Source organism: Temnothorax americanus, unplaced genomic scaffold, assembly GCF_048541705.1.
Source record: "Temnothorax americanus isolate GAGA-0224 unplaced genomic scaffold, ASM4854170v1 Scaffold4, whole genome shotgun sequence".
NCBI lineage: Eukaryota > Metazoa > Arthropoda > Insecta > Hymenoptera > Formicidae > Temnothorax > Temnothorax americanus.
Window position 1 is genome coordinate 3381388 of NW_027509547.1, and position 17579 is coordinate 3398966.

General features: G+C 37.4%; 2 protein-coding genes across 8 annotated transcripts in view; one reads left to right on the forward strand and one right to left on the reverse strand.

Annotated features, from left to right (window-relative positions):
* Positions 1-1825: 1825 nt before the first annotated feature.
* Positions 1826-17579, forward strand: part of Fry (microtubule binding protein furry) — a 30443-nt gene continuing 14689 nt past the window's right edge. For 3 of the 7 annotated variants that reach the window (XM_077415785.1, XM_077415789.1, XM_077415788.1), the window contains exons 1-24: positions 1834-2038; positions 2544-2620; positions 2686-2727; positions 3158-3334; positions 3405-3589; positions 3655-3854; positions 3929-4138; positions 4220-4427; positions 4549-4686; positions 4766-5000; positions 5104-5507; positions 5588-6163; positions 6242-6377; positions 6455-6625; positions 6700-6889; positions 6969-7145; positions 8121-8267; positions 8670-8840; positions 8917-9066; positions 9149-9318; positions 9418-9689; positions 10122-10276; positions 10566-10729; positions 16311-16523. In XM_077415785.1, the coding sequence (XP_077271911.1) occupies positions 2578-2620; positions 2686-2727; positions 3158-3334; positions 3405-3589; positions 3655-3854; positions 3929-4138; positions 4220-4427; positions 4549-4686; positions 4766-5000; positions 5104-5507; positions 5588-6163; positions 6242-6377; positions 6455-6625; positions 6700-6889; positions 6969-7145; positions 8121-8267; positions 8670-8840; positions 8917-9066; positions 9149-9318; positions 9418-9689; positions 10122-10276; positions 10566-10729; positions 16311-16523 (4534 nt within the window). In that variant the 5' untranslated portion in view covers positions 1834-2038; positions 2544-2577. Of the gene's footprint in view, positions 2155-2543; positions 2621-2685; positions 2728-3157; positions 3335-3404; positions 3590-3654; positions 3855-3928; positions 4139-4219; positions 4428-4548; positions 4687-4765; positions 5001-5103; positions 5508-5587; positions 6164-6241; positions 6378-6454; positions 6626-6699; positions 6890-6968; positions 7146-8120; positions 8268-8669; positions 8841-8916; positions 9067-9148; positions 9319-9417; positions 9690-10121; positions 10277-10565; positions 10730-16310; positions 16524-17579 lie in introns of all 7 variants that reach the window. The other 4 variants (XM_077415790.1, XM_077415792.1, XM_077415791.1 and 1 more) reach the window with 3 other exon arrangements.
* Positions 10318-14705, reverse strand: LOC143902685 (thyrotropin-releasing hormone receptor-like). Its single transcript, XM_077415797.1, has 4 exons — positions 14071-14705; positions 11697-12604; positions 11138-11342; positions 10318-10967 (listed from the first exon to the last, which is right to left on the reverse strand). Exons 2-4 carry the CDS (start codon positions 12507-12509, stop codon positions 10855-10857), a joined length of 1131 nt encoding a protein of 376 aa, XP_077271923.1. The 5' UTR covers positions 12510-12604; positions 14071-14705; the 3' UTR covers positions 10318-10854.

Below are 17579 nucleotides of genomic sequence, written 5' to 3' on the forward strand. Positions count from 1 at the left end.
CTGCGATCAGATAAGACGAGGAAGTCGCGTGATAAGGAGGATTTTGACGAATCATTCGCCGATATAGGTATACCGAATATAACTCGCAAGACAGCTAGGAATGCGGACGACGTAACGCTGCCGTTATCTCTATAATAACTCGGGAAACCGGACCCGGGGACACGGTGGCTCGAATATCGCATATATTAGATTAAAGTGGCGACCTTGTATAGTTAAGCCGCCACCTCTGTGCGACTGCGTAACCGCCGCTTTAAACGACTTTCCGATGAAGCTTTTCGACGTGTGAGAGATGACGAGAAGCTCTCGCGGCGGCTCGTCTCCTCCTGTCGTCGATCGCGATCGCAAGCACGCGAACACAAAGCCTCGAGCGACACTTGGACAGCACGTGATGCAATGAGAGACGAGGAAAAAAAAAGGAGGAGAGAAAAACGCGAACGTCGTCATCGTGAACTGCGACACGAACGTAATCGGGGGCGACCGTTGCCTCTCTTGAAACATATCCGCGAACGTTGCGATATTTCGTGTGATTTATCGCCGTTGCCGTCCCTCAAAACGGCTCGTATCTTTATTACGTAAGCCACGGGGATCGCAAATCAAATTGAAATTATAGTCCCGCAAACACCAAGTAAACTTACATGCAAAGTTACAATTTTCTACTCAACAATGTAAATGCACAGCTGACATTGTTGAGTAGGAAATTGCAACTTGCATGTAAGTTTACTTGATGGTGTTTAATGGAAACTTGGCTAAGCTAACGAACAAATCTGTTAGGTCTTAAATTAATTAATTATAATTTCACCGGTTATTATATTTGGGAGATTTATATTTCGACAATACGACCGTCTTTATTGTGCGCAATATTGTTAAGATATGGATATTACGATCACGGCGGATAGACCGGTCGGTTACGATCGACTTTGTTGGCTGTCCCTGATAAATCGGAATGTATATATCTACGCGATATCTAAATAGAATTAATACACAAATGCAACGGTCTTTTATGTAATGTTAGGATATTTCGTACACCGATTACGGACACGGACACGGAGGACTTTTTACGACGAGCTTCTGTTCACCGTACGTGTGGCACGTGCGGATATTTACTCATTTCTCGTATGTGCAGTAAGATGCAATTAACAGAGAAATCGCATCCCGAGGAAACGGCGTTCTTCGGGCTTATCCGTGTGCATCCAATATAAAAATAAATCCGTGCAGAAATAAGCGTGACGTGCCAGCGTTTGGTACCGTTTTTAGTGGCGGACTCTTACCGGATTTGTCATACTTGCAGCAGTATTATTTATTACGATAGAAAAAATTTTACGAGCGACCGTAAAAGTAATTGCTATATATATATATCTTTCGTAGGTGTATATACACGTGAGAGATCTGCGCAGGAACGTATATATCTTTAGCGAAACGACTTTCAGGTACTACATCGCAATTTAAATACTCATGACAAATGCTATTAACTTTTTATAATTGCATTAATTTCAATGCCAAGAATTTTCTCAGGGTAAAAGAGTACGTCGCTCATATTTCAAACAACTCCGTCAATTATCTAATCCAGCGGCATATAGTCATCTGCTTCCCCGACTATTCAAATCGTCGAGGCGCGAGAAGCTCCGTTGGTACAAAGCGTTCGACAGCGTTTAGAAACGTGCGAGGTGGACTCAACGCTATCTAGTGGTAGCGCGCTAATAGACGAGCGGTCAGCGAACGAGGAGATAAGGAAAAAAAGAGAGAGAGAGAGAGAGAGAGAGAGAGAGAGAGAGAGAGAGAGAGAGAGAGAGAGAGAGAGAGAGAGAAGGAGACCCTCGTGACCCTCGTCCGTCAGACCGTGTAAACTGGTGTAAACTCCGTGGGAGGTGGGAGGACGAGAGGAGTGGAATTGATACGAAGGAGATACGCGCCGGGATCGAACCGGAATATCCAGGAATATCCGAGCGATGCGCTGACCCGTGTCCTTCACGACGGATCTCCGTCTTCGTCGTGGTCGGCGAGATCGGCGCGAGACGTCCGGAGACGTTCGTTCGACCGAGTGAGTGAAGCATCCCTCCTCGATCTTCGCGATCGCTCGATGTGTGCCGTCGACACCCGGGTACCGACGGCTCCGTGTCTTCATCGCTGGCGCATTAATTGGATCGGTCGACCCGCGTAATTATCCTAGATACAGTTTATGCGGCGCGTTGCCTCTCCGATCTGACACTCGCATCCGAACGTCACGTTACACGGTCTACAAACCGCTACTCCAATTAGGGATTTCCACCGTTCAGTTTATTTGATTAGCTAAGCCGACTAAGCCCACACACGTACGCGCACGTACACGGTTATCCGTTAGACAAGACAAGTTCTGTTTACGTGGAAAATATTGGCAATTCAATGACGAGAATAGCACGAAATTGGTCTCTTTTTGTTCTATTTTTAGGAAATTAAAGGGAATAGATGGACTCTGATTTCCGTGCAGTATTTTGTGATGTCAATATTCTCTGCTTTGTGACATCAAATTCTCATGACGATGTTCATAAGTGGTTTAATTGTTCTAGATGTAATTGCACCATAATGGTATTCAGCATCTAAATGTTGCTAAAGGAGGAAGCAAGAGTTAGCGACATGACTGAAGGTTGGTTGTTTGAATTCTGTGCAACCATGAATTTAGGTACTAATGAGTTTGCATTTCTGTCGCAGGTGCAGAGACTCAGCCAAATGCGGGAAATGAGCCCCAGGCGGGTGAGTGGTTGTTTCATTGATAATCTATATGCACGTATATGTTTCTTAGTATGTAACTGTATAAAGTTAAATGTCAAGATATAATTGAGTTAGTATCCGTTAGAAGCATCTGTTATAATACAGAATAAGGCTTCATTTCTTAGTTTCTTTTATTATGTGTCTTATTATTCAATTAAAAACAGATTTTTTTATCATTTAATAAATGTTGACATATAATATATATAATTCAATAAAATATTTAACAGCTTAATAAAATTTACATTGATTGATATTGACAGAAGGAATTAAGAACATTTCGTGTATTCTTTACATATCATAATATGTCAAAGTATTTAATTTATATATATGAAAATGTTTTGCGCAATTTGTCAATAGAAATATATTTCCAACGGATAGAAATGATAAGTTTTTATGTTGTGCTTTTTTACAGAAGCCTTAGAACCAAGGGCAACGCATAGCGAGGGATTACATGAGGGAGCAGCGGACTCGACATCGCAAGCTGCTCTTGAACCTACGCAAGAGCTTCTTACAGTTCATGGAGCTACGCAGGGAGAGAGCAGCGATGCTGTCAGCATTTATACTGCCAGCACTTCAGTGTCTGGTAACGGTAAGTTTACACATTCTAATGATAATATCAAAATACATATATATAAATGTTTATATCATTTTTTTTTTAGAATCAAGTTCAAGCAGAGTCAGCGCGATAACTGTGGTATTGCCTTGGGGTGCTCAAAAAGAGACGGTAAAGCCGCAACAAATAGGAGATATGGATCTAAGACCGGGAGAGTACGTGATGCGCATTCTCTTCGCAGAATTTACTTCGCAGGCGGAGAAAAAGATGGAAGCTGTTATGACAGAACATGTAAGCGACTATTATTGAAGCGATTGTCGTTGCAATAAACATTATTTAAATGCTTTATTTTTCAGGAAAAACAACTGTCGAAAGTATTGCAAAGAGGAGAGGATTTACAATTCGATCAACTGTTATCGGCTTTCGGTTCTGTCGCCGAACATTGTTTACCGTCAATATTGAAAGCCCTTTTTAATTGGTACGAACGTCAGCTTGTTGACCAAGGTGGCGATCAAAAGAAACCTGCCCCTGGAAAGGAAGATCAAAAAGGGAAAAGGTAATAAGACAATAACAAGGTAATAAGTTAGAATATCTTATAAACATTAATAACAAATATATATTATATTTCAGTATTATGTATACAATAGTATCCGGAAGTGTAGAAACAGTGGAAAGAAGTGAAGCAGATCTCTTACAAGAGCGTAGAGATCTTGCTGTCGAATTTATATTTTGTTTAATGCTGATCGAGGTTTTACGTCAATTACCGTTTCATCCTGGACACGAGGATTTAGTAACATATATAGAAAATATCGCTTTTAAACATTTTAAATATAGAGAAGGGTAATAACTGATTTTATTGCAATAGGAATAAAGGAAAAAAAAGATAAAATCTAATCAATATTTATATACATGTATTTTTAGTATACAAAACGAACCGAACGCAGCTAATATTCACATTATTGCTGATCTCTATGCTGAAGTGATAGGAGTTCTGGCGCAGTCCAGATTTATGTCAGTGAGAAAACGTTTTATGGTAGAACTGAAAGAATTACGAGCTAAAGAACCAGGACCTCATACTACACAGAGCATTATTTCTTTATTAATGGGAATGAAATTTTTCCGAGTTAAGGTAATCGTCATATTCCGCTAATATAATATTTAATATGTATATTATTTTGAGTTTTGCATTATGTTTTGCTACAGTTAAACTGCACTTTTTTAAATAATGCTTATTACGTGTAAATTTTCAGATGGTACCAATAGAAGAATTTGAGGCATCATTCCAATTTATGCAGGAATGCGCTCAATATTTCTTAGAAGTGAAAGACAAAGATGTTAAGCATGCTTTAGCTGGCCTTTTTGTTGAAATACTCGTCCCTGTTGCCGCCGTAAGTGTTCCAGACTGCAAGTTGTAATTTATCATCAAATAATATTGTATTTGTAGTAATATTGTATTTTCTATTCTAGGCTGTGAAAAACGAAGTAAACGTACCGTGTTTGAAAAACTTTGTGGAAATGTTGTATTCAACAACATTAGACATGTGTACAAAGTCTAAACATAGACTAGCGCTTTTCCCATTAGTAACCTGCTTACTTTGCGTCAGCCAGAAAACATTCTTTCTACAAAATTGGCATTACTTCTTAGCTATGTGTCTGTCCCATTTGAAAAATCGCGATCCAAAGATGTGTCGAGTTGCGTTAGGTATGATTAAAGTACAAATTTTATATATGTAATATTTTTGGAGAAAGAGAGAGAGAGAAGCTAGAAACAAAGTAACATATCTTTTGCATCTATTGTGTTACAGAGGCTTTATACCGTTTACTCTGGGTTTACATGATACGAATCAAATGCGAGAGCAATTCCGCCACGCAAAGCAGACTGCAGAGCATAGTGAATTCCTTGTTTCCTAAGGGATCGAAAGCGGTAGTGCCGCGGGACACGCCGTTGAACATTTTCGTAAAGATTATTCAATTTATTGCGCAAGAGAGACTGGACTTTGCGATGCGTGAAATAGTGTTTGACTTGCTGTCTGTCGGTCGACCAGTGAAGATAATTTTAACTCCCGAACGCATGAGTATCGGCCTCCGAGCATTCCTCGTCGTAGCTGATAGCTTGCAGCAGAAAGAGGGAGAACCACCTATGCCGCGCACTATGGGTGTCTTGCCAAGTGGAAACACCATGCGTGTTAAAAAGACATATTTGAATAAAGTATGTGTTATATACATAATTCTTATGGATATATCGAATATATTGAGTGATATTTTCATGAATGTGTTTTTATGATTTAGATGCTAACAGAAGACACCGCGCGAAGCATAGGAATGTCTTCATATTTTCCACACGTACGCCGAGTGTTCGTGGATATCCTGCGCGCGTTAGACGTTCATTATGGCAGACCTCTCATGATGACCAGCACTCAGAATATGAACAAGGAGCCGGACGAGATGATCACTGGAGAACGCAAGCCTCGAATAGACCTCTTCCGAACTTGCGTCGCCGCCGTCCCGCGACTGATTCCCGATGGAATGACTGGTGCGGAATTGGTCGACTTATTGGCTCGTTTGACAGTACACATGGATGAGGAACTGCGTGCATTGGCATATCAAAGCTTACAGACTCTAGTATTAGATTTTCCCGATTGGCGACAGGACGTCGTGCTTGGGTTTACGCAGTTTCTAGCCAGGGACGTGCAAGATACGTTTCCGCAGCTTATCGATAACGGTCTGAGAATGCTGCTGCAATTGCTGACCAGTTGGAAGAACGCCCTCACGAGTCCCAGTATAAGATCTAAGGAACAAGCAGTGGATAATACGCGGGTCAATATACGAGTGGACGTTGGGATCAAGAAATGCGAAACGAGCCAGGTTTGCATTAATTTTTATTATATTGGAATTTGCAGGCAACGTACAAAATGCAATGTAAAATTTATTTCTTATTTACAGAAAGTAGAACCTGTATCGAACATATTTTATCTAGTGGAAGGATTTGCCTTGGTTATGCTCTGCAATTGTCGTCTTTATCCTCGACGATTGGCTGTTCATATTCTTCGGGAAATTAAGCTTTTACTGAAGACTTTAGGTAATTATATTTACATGTATTGTATGTATATATGCAATCTATCACAATGTATGTCTTATATACATCCATCTTTTTAGGAGGACCCGAAGATGATCAACCAGTTATTGATGTGATCGATGCTTGCTGTCACGCCGTCTTGGAAAAATGTTATCCTATGTTACCGCCAGCAGAGAAAGCAGCTGCTGCGTCTACATCTAACGTGGATTTGCAATGGATAGCCGACAGAAGCAGTTGTGTTTGGACAGCTGGTAATATTTAATTTGCCATACTTTTGATATGTAAATCATACGTTACATTCATTTATATTTATTTTACGTTGCAGGCTTCCACGACGAAAACAGTACCAAGAGTTCTTCCTCGCTCAATCTAAATGGGGCCGATCCGTGGGCCAGTTGTCTATTTGCTTTTTTGGAAAAGGATAGAGTGCTTACGCTGTGTCCAAATGCCGTCGCTCATTCCTGGCCCATTGTCTTCACTCGTATAAACTCTTTGTTCTCGGTGGTGGATCCCACGTAAGTTTAATTCTCAATGTGTATATTACTATTTAAATTTTGAAATAAAATTAACATTTCTGTCTTTGTATTTATACAGGCCGGTAAATGACAATCGAGCTTCGTTATTGCGCAGTTCGACGACAGTGAGAAAACCAGTGAACGAGAGAGATGTCTATATGCACATCTGGAAAAATTATCTGACCTTTGGATACAGAGTCGTGCCACCAGTGCCGAATCCAGTTGTTCGATGCGCCAGTCCGGATCTCAGTCTCAGGTAAGTTAGTCACATGAAAACTTACAGCGGGAGTTCAAATATATTGTATCATCTTATTATATATTATTTAATTTTCTTGGTTTTAATACAGTATTCTTAATACAGTATTCATGCTTATTATGTATCATTTAAGTACATATAATCGCGTGCATCGCTGATCGCTGCACTCGCTATAGATGCAATTGACAGAGTTTGAATAAACGCGAGCAGTAAAGTACCTCGTTCAAGTATCTGCATTCGAGAAAACGTGTGCACACGATTTATGTTTATATCAATTACGTCTAGTCTGACAATATATATTTCGATAAAACTTTGAATAACTAAAAACTCACATGTTTAGCAGTAAATAATATATTAAAGCTTTAAGTGTCTATACGAAAAGTGAGTCACGGAAGATCAATAATCAACTTGGTATTAATTGGTGTTGGGTCATGTTTGTTAGTGTCCATTATTTCATACAGAAATATTTTACTTTACTCGTCTCGTGGAATGTCTGTCCGTTAAATATTTTACAGAATCGTAAAGTTTATATTCTTAATTTTAAACGTTAATTTTTTTTCTCTACACTGGCACAGTTACTGAATTATATAATTTTGTAATGTTTTACATTAAATATTAAAATATCTAATGTTATATGTACTCACACGATATTCTCTATCTGATGTTGCACACATCCAGCAATGGAAATTCTTCCGTCGTTAGACTGGCACCAATTCGTATCAAATTCGCGCTTTGCATTCGGGAGCGGAATCCATACTTGTTCTGTCCTTTTTTCCATCCATGCATATACATACTTCGCTTTATTTTCCGCAACACGCTACATCTCTCGCATGCTGTCTCCTATCGTTGTCTCTCGTACATGTACATCTTCCTCTCTTTCTCTCTCTCTTTCTGGATATTAGAGTAGTAGTCTCTGAGAAGTAAATAATATCTGATACAAGAAGCATTGGTGGTACACTGTATTGCATACTCTAGTGGTCAGCATACGGTGGAGTTTGGTGTGTTGTGCATGAGTAAGGAGTTGAGTCAGAGCCTGGAGAATCTCGGCGGGGCGCAGACCCTGCCGGGTCGGTTCTCTGTACCGTCCATTTCCGGCATCTACACCCGGCATAAGCGTACCAGGTGAGCCTGAGATTAACAATCGCGAACAAACGACCATGCTTCCTTCGATGTCACCCGGGATTTAAACGGTCGTTGGTAATTCGCACCTTCGTACCTTTTGTAATATTAATCTCTATTGAATCTACTTGTTTCTTCTTACTCTCTTAACGCAGCCCAGTTTGGTATACCCCCTTTTTTTTCCATTGAACTTTCAGCTTGCGAACTCTCTCGCCACCCTAACAAGTTCTTTTCGCGCGTACTTGCGTATACCCTTGCCTAGCCTTACGACCGTTCCCGATCGCTTCTTTTTCCGGAGATTAAACTGCGACCGGATATTCTAGAGCGCACAATTGTTAATTTACGAGCTTCGGTAACATAACTGTGAACGAAACGTAGTGAAACGCAACAGTCTCATTTCCGCAGCTCCTCACCTGACAGTTTATCCGCGGAACGGGGCGATAACAAATCACCTGGCACAAACGCGAGTCCCGCGGCCTTGTACAAATTGACCGTACCCTTGCTGAGATGCGAGGCCGTCGACGTCAGGGATGCCGCGGTGCAGGCGATTGGGAAAGTAAACGCCGATGCTCTAAAGTAAGTACATTACCATCCGAGATCGCAAACGACGAGAAATAGATTAAACTGTAAGAATATTCTCTTCTTGATACAGAGACTTGATGGAGGAACTGGTACCTTACATCCGGGAAGCGGTCGATCGGAAGCAGGAGAACATGAGACGGCGAAGAAGACGCGACGCTTTGAGACTGCAGCTAGTAAGAGTACTGGAATTAATTGCAGAGTATGGAACGTTCGGTATCTGGTTAGTTCATACATTATATTGTGTGTGCACCTTGCTTCTCATTTTCTTACTCAACGGATTTAAAAAAATCATCTGTTTTCAGCCCAGCGGTTTTAGATCGCGAAACGCAGTCTTTACATCCGACATTCGTCGAGTATATAGATGGTGCGCGCGTTTACTTAGAAAACGAGACCGACAAGGAAGCACCCGCTGTACGGGACATCAAATTGCACTTCTGCAACTTTATCAGGAAGATGATCAAGAGTTTTTCACGTAAGCGATTTTATTCCGATAATTCCGAATTCCGAAATCAAAAAATGTGTAATGTTCTTTAAGAGATTTGTTAATTATCTTTTTTTTTTACTTTTCTAGTGGAGATATGCTATACTTTGTTAAAGAGGGACTTAAGAAGAAATCTATTTATGCTCTTCGCTAGTTGGGCTGGTGTTTACGGCAGGCCGCTTACGAGTACATCGTCTATGCAAGAAGAAGAAAAGTCTTGCACGGAATTACAACTTTCAGCCTTGCAAGCTATGAGTGGATTACTCTGTTGCGGTTCGTGTTTCAATCCGCAGTCGCTTTCGGAAGAGGGTGCGATTTTGTATCAATGGCTGGACTTGTTACTGGCCAGTAAAGACGAAAAGGTAAGTTTTATCTCGTATAAGATTTTATCTCTAAACGCGTGCGCGCGTTATTAGCATTCAAGATTATTATGCAAAACTGCAATTAATATTTTATTATATGTTGGATATATTAAATGTTAATGCGCTATATGTATTAATATTAGATCCCCATATAACACGGGTTTATATAACACGGACTCGTATAACATAATTGGAAAATTTTAATATTTGTTTGTTTTAAAATAAAATAAAAAAATATTTTACTGTTACATCTTTATAAATATGTGTTCTCCATATGCATACATAATCCATAGATGTATGATCTACTATGTGACGTATATCACGTACTCATGTAACGGATTCATATAACACGCAACGCATTCCCTGCATTATACGGGGTTCTATTGTATTTGATTTTACATATTTCTATCTATATCATATTTCTTGTTTCAGATTTATACGCTTGCACGTGAAACCGTCGTGTTATTGCTCGAGGGAAATCCCGATATTGGTACACTTTTGGATTGGGTGGTGGATCGATGTTACACTGGCGCACCGCAAGTGGCCGATGGTTGTTTTCTCGCATTGGCAACAATTTTTAGCGCCAGGTACGCACGAGAGAGAGAGTCAAAAGTAAATATAGAATAAGTATTTTATACAAAAACGTTTATTGAAGTAGTGAAGTATCGCGTAAAAGAGTCACGGTGCGATCTCGCTCCGCGTGTAGCGAGACACTACCGTGTCTCTTGATATTAGAAGAAAATACGATATATACATAGCGAGTAAAGACTGCGAGACATACATTTCTCGACAGAATCGCGGATATAAGCCGCAGATAGAATAACAAAACTAATAAACAGTATGACAATCGTGAGTTTATGATTTTTTTTTCTTTAGGGAGTATCCTTGCGACCATTACACGAGTGTCATCAACGTAACATTAATGAATACAGGATGTCCTCGCGCTCCAGTTCACGATGCAGCGCTTCAACTTCTTCAACTACTGGATCAACGCTTCTTCGGAAATGTAGGTCCGCTTCCAGCTACAGAACTCGAAGCTGGTAAGCTTATAATCCATGTTTCCATATATGTGCACTGTAATACTATGTCGGTACATTACACATAATTCTCTGATTGTCTTCTAACATGCATTTACTCAGTTGTTTGAAACTGATGTTTTATTGTATCATAATTCTTTATTCACTGATAGCTTTTGCGTCTCCTGAGAGTTTTTCTGTTGCGCATTGTCGGCAAAGTGCGGCCGTTTTGTTGAGGTGTATCTGCGCGTGAATTCTGAAACTAAAGAAACGCAAGATTTTATTAAATTGATCAAACCTGATCATATATATATTTTTACTTATTAATTTAATTTGGGACAGAAAATCAAACAAATTTCTCAATCAATACAATATCTGCGCACATATATTTTGTCATTATGTCTTATTATAATTAGATAATTAAGTGCTTACCACACTGTTTTCCATGACTCGCCATCTGCATGAGAGTTCCACTTCTCCTAGTACTTGAATGCTTTGTACACATGTGAACCATCTCTCTGCGAAAATTCTGTCCGCTCGCGCAGTAAAGAATGAAATTTATTCCGAAACTCGTGTCAAATAATAATTGGCACATTTGTTGCGCCAAAATAAGCCACATCACTGATTTGCTGTTATCCTGAATTTAGATATATAGTGATTATTAACATTATACATTAACGTACAATTTTTTTAGCAGTACATTAAAATTTATCTAGATATAAGCAGTAATATCATGAGTCAATAAAGTATTTACAATGGGGAATAATATAAATTGTAGTATATAGTTTAAATCATGCAACATCTGATTTTGCAAAAGTACTGTACAGCGTGAGAGTGTATTAAATTAGATTCGATTAAACATCGAAAATTATAAAAAAAATGTATGAAATTCAGAAAAAGTTTAATGATACTACTTTATTATTCAGAATTCGCTTTTTAGAGCAAAAGTATTTGACTTTAACTGTATTTAACATTAAATATCGATACGTACGTAGAGGAAAGCGACCACCCTGAGAACGAATGCAGGCATATTGAGGCAGAAGAACGCAGTCGAAACGAGCAGAAGCATTTTCGTGACTTTAGTCTGCGGCATTCTATCCCGTGGAGTATGAGCCCTCTCGGTGGAAATATTGGATTCTATAGTCAAAGTTCTTCGGATGTGATCGAGCTTGTAGATGTTGCGCGCTATCAGAGTATTGAAGATCACTATCATGGTCAGAGGCACGGCAAATGTCATGACAATATCAAAGGTGTTGTAAGCGATTGCCCAGGACTCCCAGTTCTTGTCCAAGCCACAGGTCGAGTTTTCATCGATTTTGGAGAACCAAATCACTGGGCTGCTCAGCAGAATCGCTAATGCTGTTAGTCCCATCACCGTCATCTTCGCTCGGGCTACTGTACACAAGATTTGGCGACGAAGCGGCCACCTGACTGCCATGTATCGCTCAATGGTGAAGGCTACTACGAGCCACACGCTGAGGAAGCTACAGAGAGTGGCGAGATAGACGAAGAACTGGCAGAAGCCATGCCGATTGAATAGATTCACGTGCACCATTTTTAGCCAGGTCACGAAAACTGCTACCAGGAAGCCACTATCACTTATTGCTAGCGCTCCCAAGTAAATGCTGGATGAGGAATAACGTAGTTTTGTGCCGAAGAATACGCACATGGACAGACAATTGCCCAGCAGGCCCAGGAGTACGAGAATCGGCGTATAATACTGTTGGATTTGCTGTAAAAAATGGTCGGTTTCCTGATAGGGTCTATATATCGTTGTAATGTTGCTACTATTCTCAGCCATCATCTTCACGTGTTGATCTCAAGCTGCCATCAATGAGAAGAAAAGCGAAAGGCAGTATAACCGCGCCGAGCATAACAGCTTGCGTCATGCATGATAATCTGAAAGAGCATTAGTGTCTCATACAGAAGAAGATAGAAAAACAGAGGAGGAGGAGGAGAGAGAGAGAAAGAGGGGATATTCCAAATATCTCGCGTTTTCTCTGGATCATCCACATGGGGACTGAATTTAGAAACTGAAGCAATATCAGCGGTGGTCGTTTGATGTTCGAAAAGCCAAACAGTTATTCAACGTTAAAAATCAGAAATTATTCAACGTTAAAAGTCAGAATTTTTTTACCGAATTAAATATTCATATTTGGAAGAGATCATAAAATTTACAATTTTTAATTAACGTAAAGCATCTCTAATTTAACTACTTTTAAACGGATTTTGTTAGAATTAATTTACGCAACTTCTCTAGTCGTGTTTTGATGTCGATATTAGAAGACAGACCAGAAAGCGACCAGTGATAACTGATATATTCATTTGCTTTTCAATTATTTCATTGTCGTTTGATTAACACAATCACTTTGCATTCTTATCGTATGTCACGAGATATAGTCTTTGCGTATTACGAAAACAAAAAAGTTACGGGGACCTTGCTGCTTATCGCGCGCAGGAAATCCTTCGCGCAATAGATATACGTTAACAAATCATTATTGTGCAACTGTTGATTCAGATTATGTTACATGAATCTGTTATACATTGTCTAAAATTTCGTATTATTGATTTATTTATTGAAATAAAGTAAAAATTAAATTACAAATTCTCTCGACACGCGTTTTTTCATCGATATTAATTTTATTATATAATTGAGAACTATCTTACAATGTGATGACAACTGCATAACAAAAATTCTTATCTTTTCGTGTTATCGCGAAAAATCCGATATAGTTGGCAATCTCGGTGAATGCTCGTTTTTTTCGTAATATAACTAGCAGTAATAGTTCATTTTCTGAATGTAAATAATTACCGTGGATATGATCACACAAGAGAATTTTGTTGATATGATTTTGTATCTTTGGTAATGACGAGCTACATATTTACTTCATAGTTACACTTCTGAACAGTAGCTCGTTTTACATATATCTTTCGGGCTACACAATTCTATAGCACTTTTATAATAATTTTAATGATTTATGACCGAACCTAGATCCAAATATAAATGGATAAAAATAAAATGTACATTGCTTTGGTATAACATTTTTAAATAATTTTTATAATAAAAGAACATAAATCTTTTTATATAAAATATAATAAAATACTTTTCATGGTGCCGAAATAATTATAGAAAAAAATAAATGTGTAAAAATATATATAAAAAGATGCTACAATAGAATAGAACTAGATTCACATGAAACATCTTTAAGAGAAGAAAAGAGAACGAACATTTTTCTATTCTTCTCTACATTCTATATCTTTTTATGAACATGACGTAAACAGTCTTTAGTTTTTTAATTTGAATTAGATTGTAAAAAGAACTCGTAAAACACACAGGAATGTCTCGAATATTAATTAATGCGTACCTGTATGTTGATATTCGATAAATGAAGCTACATGTTTTAGTTATGAGACGTGCGGACGCAAGTCATTTATTGGACTGCCATCCAGATTCTAAAGATGATTTTGTGACCGGGTGCCGAGAGCTCCTTTTAACCGCGGTCTTCCAACACTCGAGTGCTTCAATTCATATACATCTCTCACACATCAACGATCTTAACGTTTTGTAAATATATGATGATCCCTCCCGACACTTAGTTGGCACGGCAACGTGCGGTGCCGGTGCGAGATTCTTTCGTCAGCCTCTCGTTAATATTATTTAATGAGATGTTTTTTTCATTTCAGACAGTCGCGCGACACTTGATTTTAATACCGCGACTTATTAACAGTAGATCGATTAGGTCTAAGTAAGATCCGGCATATTAATCACGTTATAAGTATATCAATCACGTTAATAGCAGCGAGACATTTTGCTTTTTTTTATTTTCAAAGGGAAAGCAACAAGTTTATGAGTGCACTTAATGATGAGATTAATTTGGATTTGGTATTTGGTGCACTTAGTTTTCGAGACACTAATGTATGTAACACTTTCGGAGAATATATTTGAGTGCCGTCTCAGCTATTTCTGCTGGATGCTCCGACGCATCCATGGCTGATAAAGCTCGCTGCATCCAGCATTCCGGCTTCTGCGCATCAAAGTAATGTACAAATTCCCGCCTCTTCGCGACGCACGTCAATTTGCCGTGTCGCGAGAAAGAGATTCATATTTTCGCAATTTACACGTTTTACCCATTACTTTTTGTTACTTTTTGTTCCTACAAACTGTTACGAGATGTGTAACATCGACGTTTATGTAAAAAAAAAGAGTTTTAAAAAATTTTTATTACGTATGAAATACAATGTCATATTTTATTAAAGATTTTTTACCCGCAAGAATGTTTCTTTTTGATAAAGAGTTATGAGCATGTGAACTAGTTTTTATCACGTTACACCGCCTATTAATGCAAACTATAATTAATAATCGTAAACCGATAGTAATTATTACATTGTAGTACGTTATAAGCAATAATAAATTTGCACAGCTTTTGTTTGCAGCTTTTAAATTTTATTGAAATTTAAAACTTTTACGTTACTATCGACATATATATTTGAATTGAAACATACCGGTTCAAAAAAATGAATTAAACTTTTCTTATATGAAAGAAAGATTATATGCAAGTTACGCGCCCTTTGACATATCGTGTATAAAATTCTGTTTGAGAAGCATCCGTCCAAAGGAAATAGGTTTTCATGAATGCAAAGAAATTGTATTAGCATAACGAGACTTATTCTCTTCCTGCAAAGAGAATATATTTAATTTGCCGGAAAAAAAGCATGTATACAGTCATATATAATAAAATATATTTTTTCTGTAAAATATATGCTTTCTCTGTGATCAGGATGATCATTGTAACACCAAGGAATTACGCAATGTAAATACATGATAAATGTCGAATCATATTGGTTTGGTATTAATTAATTATTATTGAGAAAATAATCGTTGACCTTAAAGCGCTCAACATGTTTTACTGTTAAATGTCATCGGTATTGATAACGATACTAATTATTAGACCAAAAGTTTTGTAGGCATTCATTGTGCTTTCTCGCGCTATCTTATTTCCTTTACAGTTCGTTAATTAAATGGTTTTCATTAATAAAATCTTTTATCAGCTATAGATTTTTAAATGAATTCATTCTTCTGTAATGGAAATTTATTAGAAATTTATTAATTAAAAAATTTTTACAATTAAATAGAGATAAAACCATCTCTTTGGTCGAGTTAGATCTTTGTAGCTTGCAATATTTTTGCTTGAATTTAATTACTTTTTTCATTCAAATTGCGCACCGATTATTTATCGGTCTTGAAACATGGTTTTTCGTTGGAACAATATTTAAAGTTGATAATTTAACTTTTTTATATTAATAAGCACTTTTTTTAAATCACTAAAGAATTTATTGCGAAAAATAGCGCGCAACGTGACAGGCGTCTTTAATAATTCAATCACTGAGGCATGTTATTTATATTAAAAAAAATTTTCTGCACAATTTTTTAACATTACAACAAACACAGATAAATAAAACTTTCTTTTATTGAGTATATAGTGAAATTTTAACTTAAGTCTTCATTCTATAATGAAATTTTAGAGCAATCTTGGGTAATTAATAGGGTATTTAACTTCCTTATTGATTCAATAATGTAATTTGGTATTTTATCTGGATTTCTCAGGCCACAACGATCCTCTTGCAAGTTCTGCCGCCACTGTGACTTCCGGCGGGCCAGGTCAACAAAGTAATCCTGTAGGTGAGATTTCTTCCGGCGGCACGATCAGAGGTGGCACATTGGATGTCCTCTTGTCGACCACTTATTGTCGCAGCCAAATGTACCTTTCACGTCAACTGGCTCAATTACATCCGGAACTCACGATGCCGATGTTCAGCGGTAAGTAAATGGACTTCTCATGTTTTGTTAACACTTTACGCCTGAAATGCGTCACGTTGTCCCAGAAACTCAACATGTCCAGATTTTGAGACAACATGACACATCTCGATGAAAATTTTAAGAAAATTATTGCTTCCAATTTTAAATCAAAATAAAATTTCATGTTTTGCTTTGATATTTTTAGTAAAGTTATTATTCTAATGTAGTTGATTAAGAATACTGTATTTTGTAATTATTCTATAATATTCTGTAAAATCGTGGCATTCAATGTCTTACTATTATAATATTGATGTTAATTATAATTCGAGGAGGAAGGGATGTATGATAAAACACAATTAACAACTTTTGTGGTCTATTGAATGCTTCAGTTATAAAGAACAGGTTTTAGAATTATTTTTTCGCAATTGAAACTTTGTCTGCTCCTTGTAATTAAAATGAAATATGATCTAAATATGATCTAATAACCTTTATTTAATATACACGACGGTATATATGTTTCCGCACTGTAGTTTAATACGCAGTTAAACATTAAAAAATGGATGCAAAAAAATACAATGTAGAACATATTAATCATAAGTTATTAAAAACGTTTTATGCATGAAAATTGCAGTTTTTCTCCTCAAAGCTCATGGTTTTTTATCGAAAAGTAGTGTATTTATTATGTACCTACATTTTATTCAGAACCATAAGAATGAAAAAAGACACTCAAGAAAAACGTCTCTCATATAAATGATAATTTTAATATTCCTTAATATATAAAATGTTTTATTTACTGGCGCAACAGTTAATATTGATTCCTCGATATATAGAATTTTATTTGTTTCAACACTTAATATACACGCAAGAGATTTTCATGCATTTGTAAAAATAACGATTATGTTAATTAAAGTGAAAGTTGGCTTTTCGACGTGACTTATAAATTTACATCTGGTAAAAAAATTGTTTTTATGTTTTTTATGAGCTTGGACATATGGAAAGAAACATGCACTTTATTAAACTTTTATATTACATTGGTAAATAATATGGTAGAGTTTATATTAACGGAAAGGAAATATT

What these genes read in the sequence shown, in the direction of transcription:
- LOC143902685 (XM_077415797.1), bottom strand. Translation starts at nt 12,509, where the DNA reads ATGATGGCTGAGAATAGTAGCAACATTACAACGATATATAGACCCTAT. An exon ending in GGGTGGTCGCTTTCCTCTAC is followed by an intron (nt 11,343 to 11,696) that starts GTACGTATCGAT and finishes ATCTAAATTCAG; the next exon opens with GATAACAGCAAATCAGTGAT. An exon ending in GAGTCATGGAAAACAGTGTG is followed by an intron (nt 10,968 to 11,137) that starts GTAAGCACTTAA and finishes GCGTTTCTTTAG; the next exon opens with TTTCAGAATTCACGCGCAGA.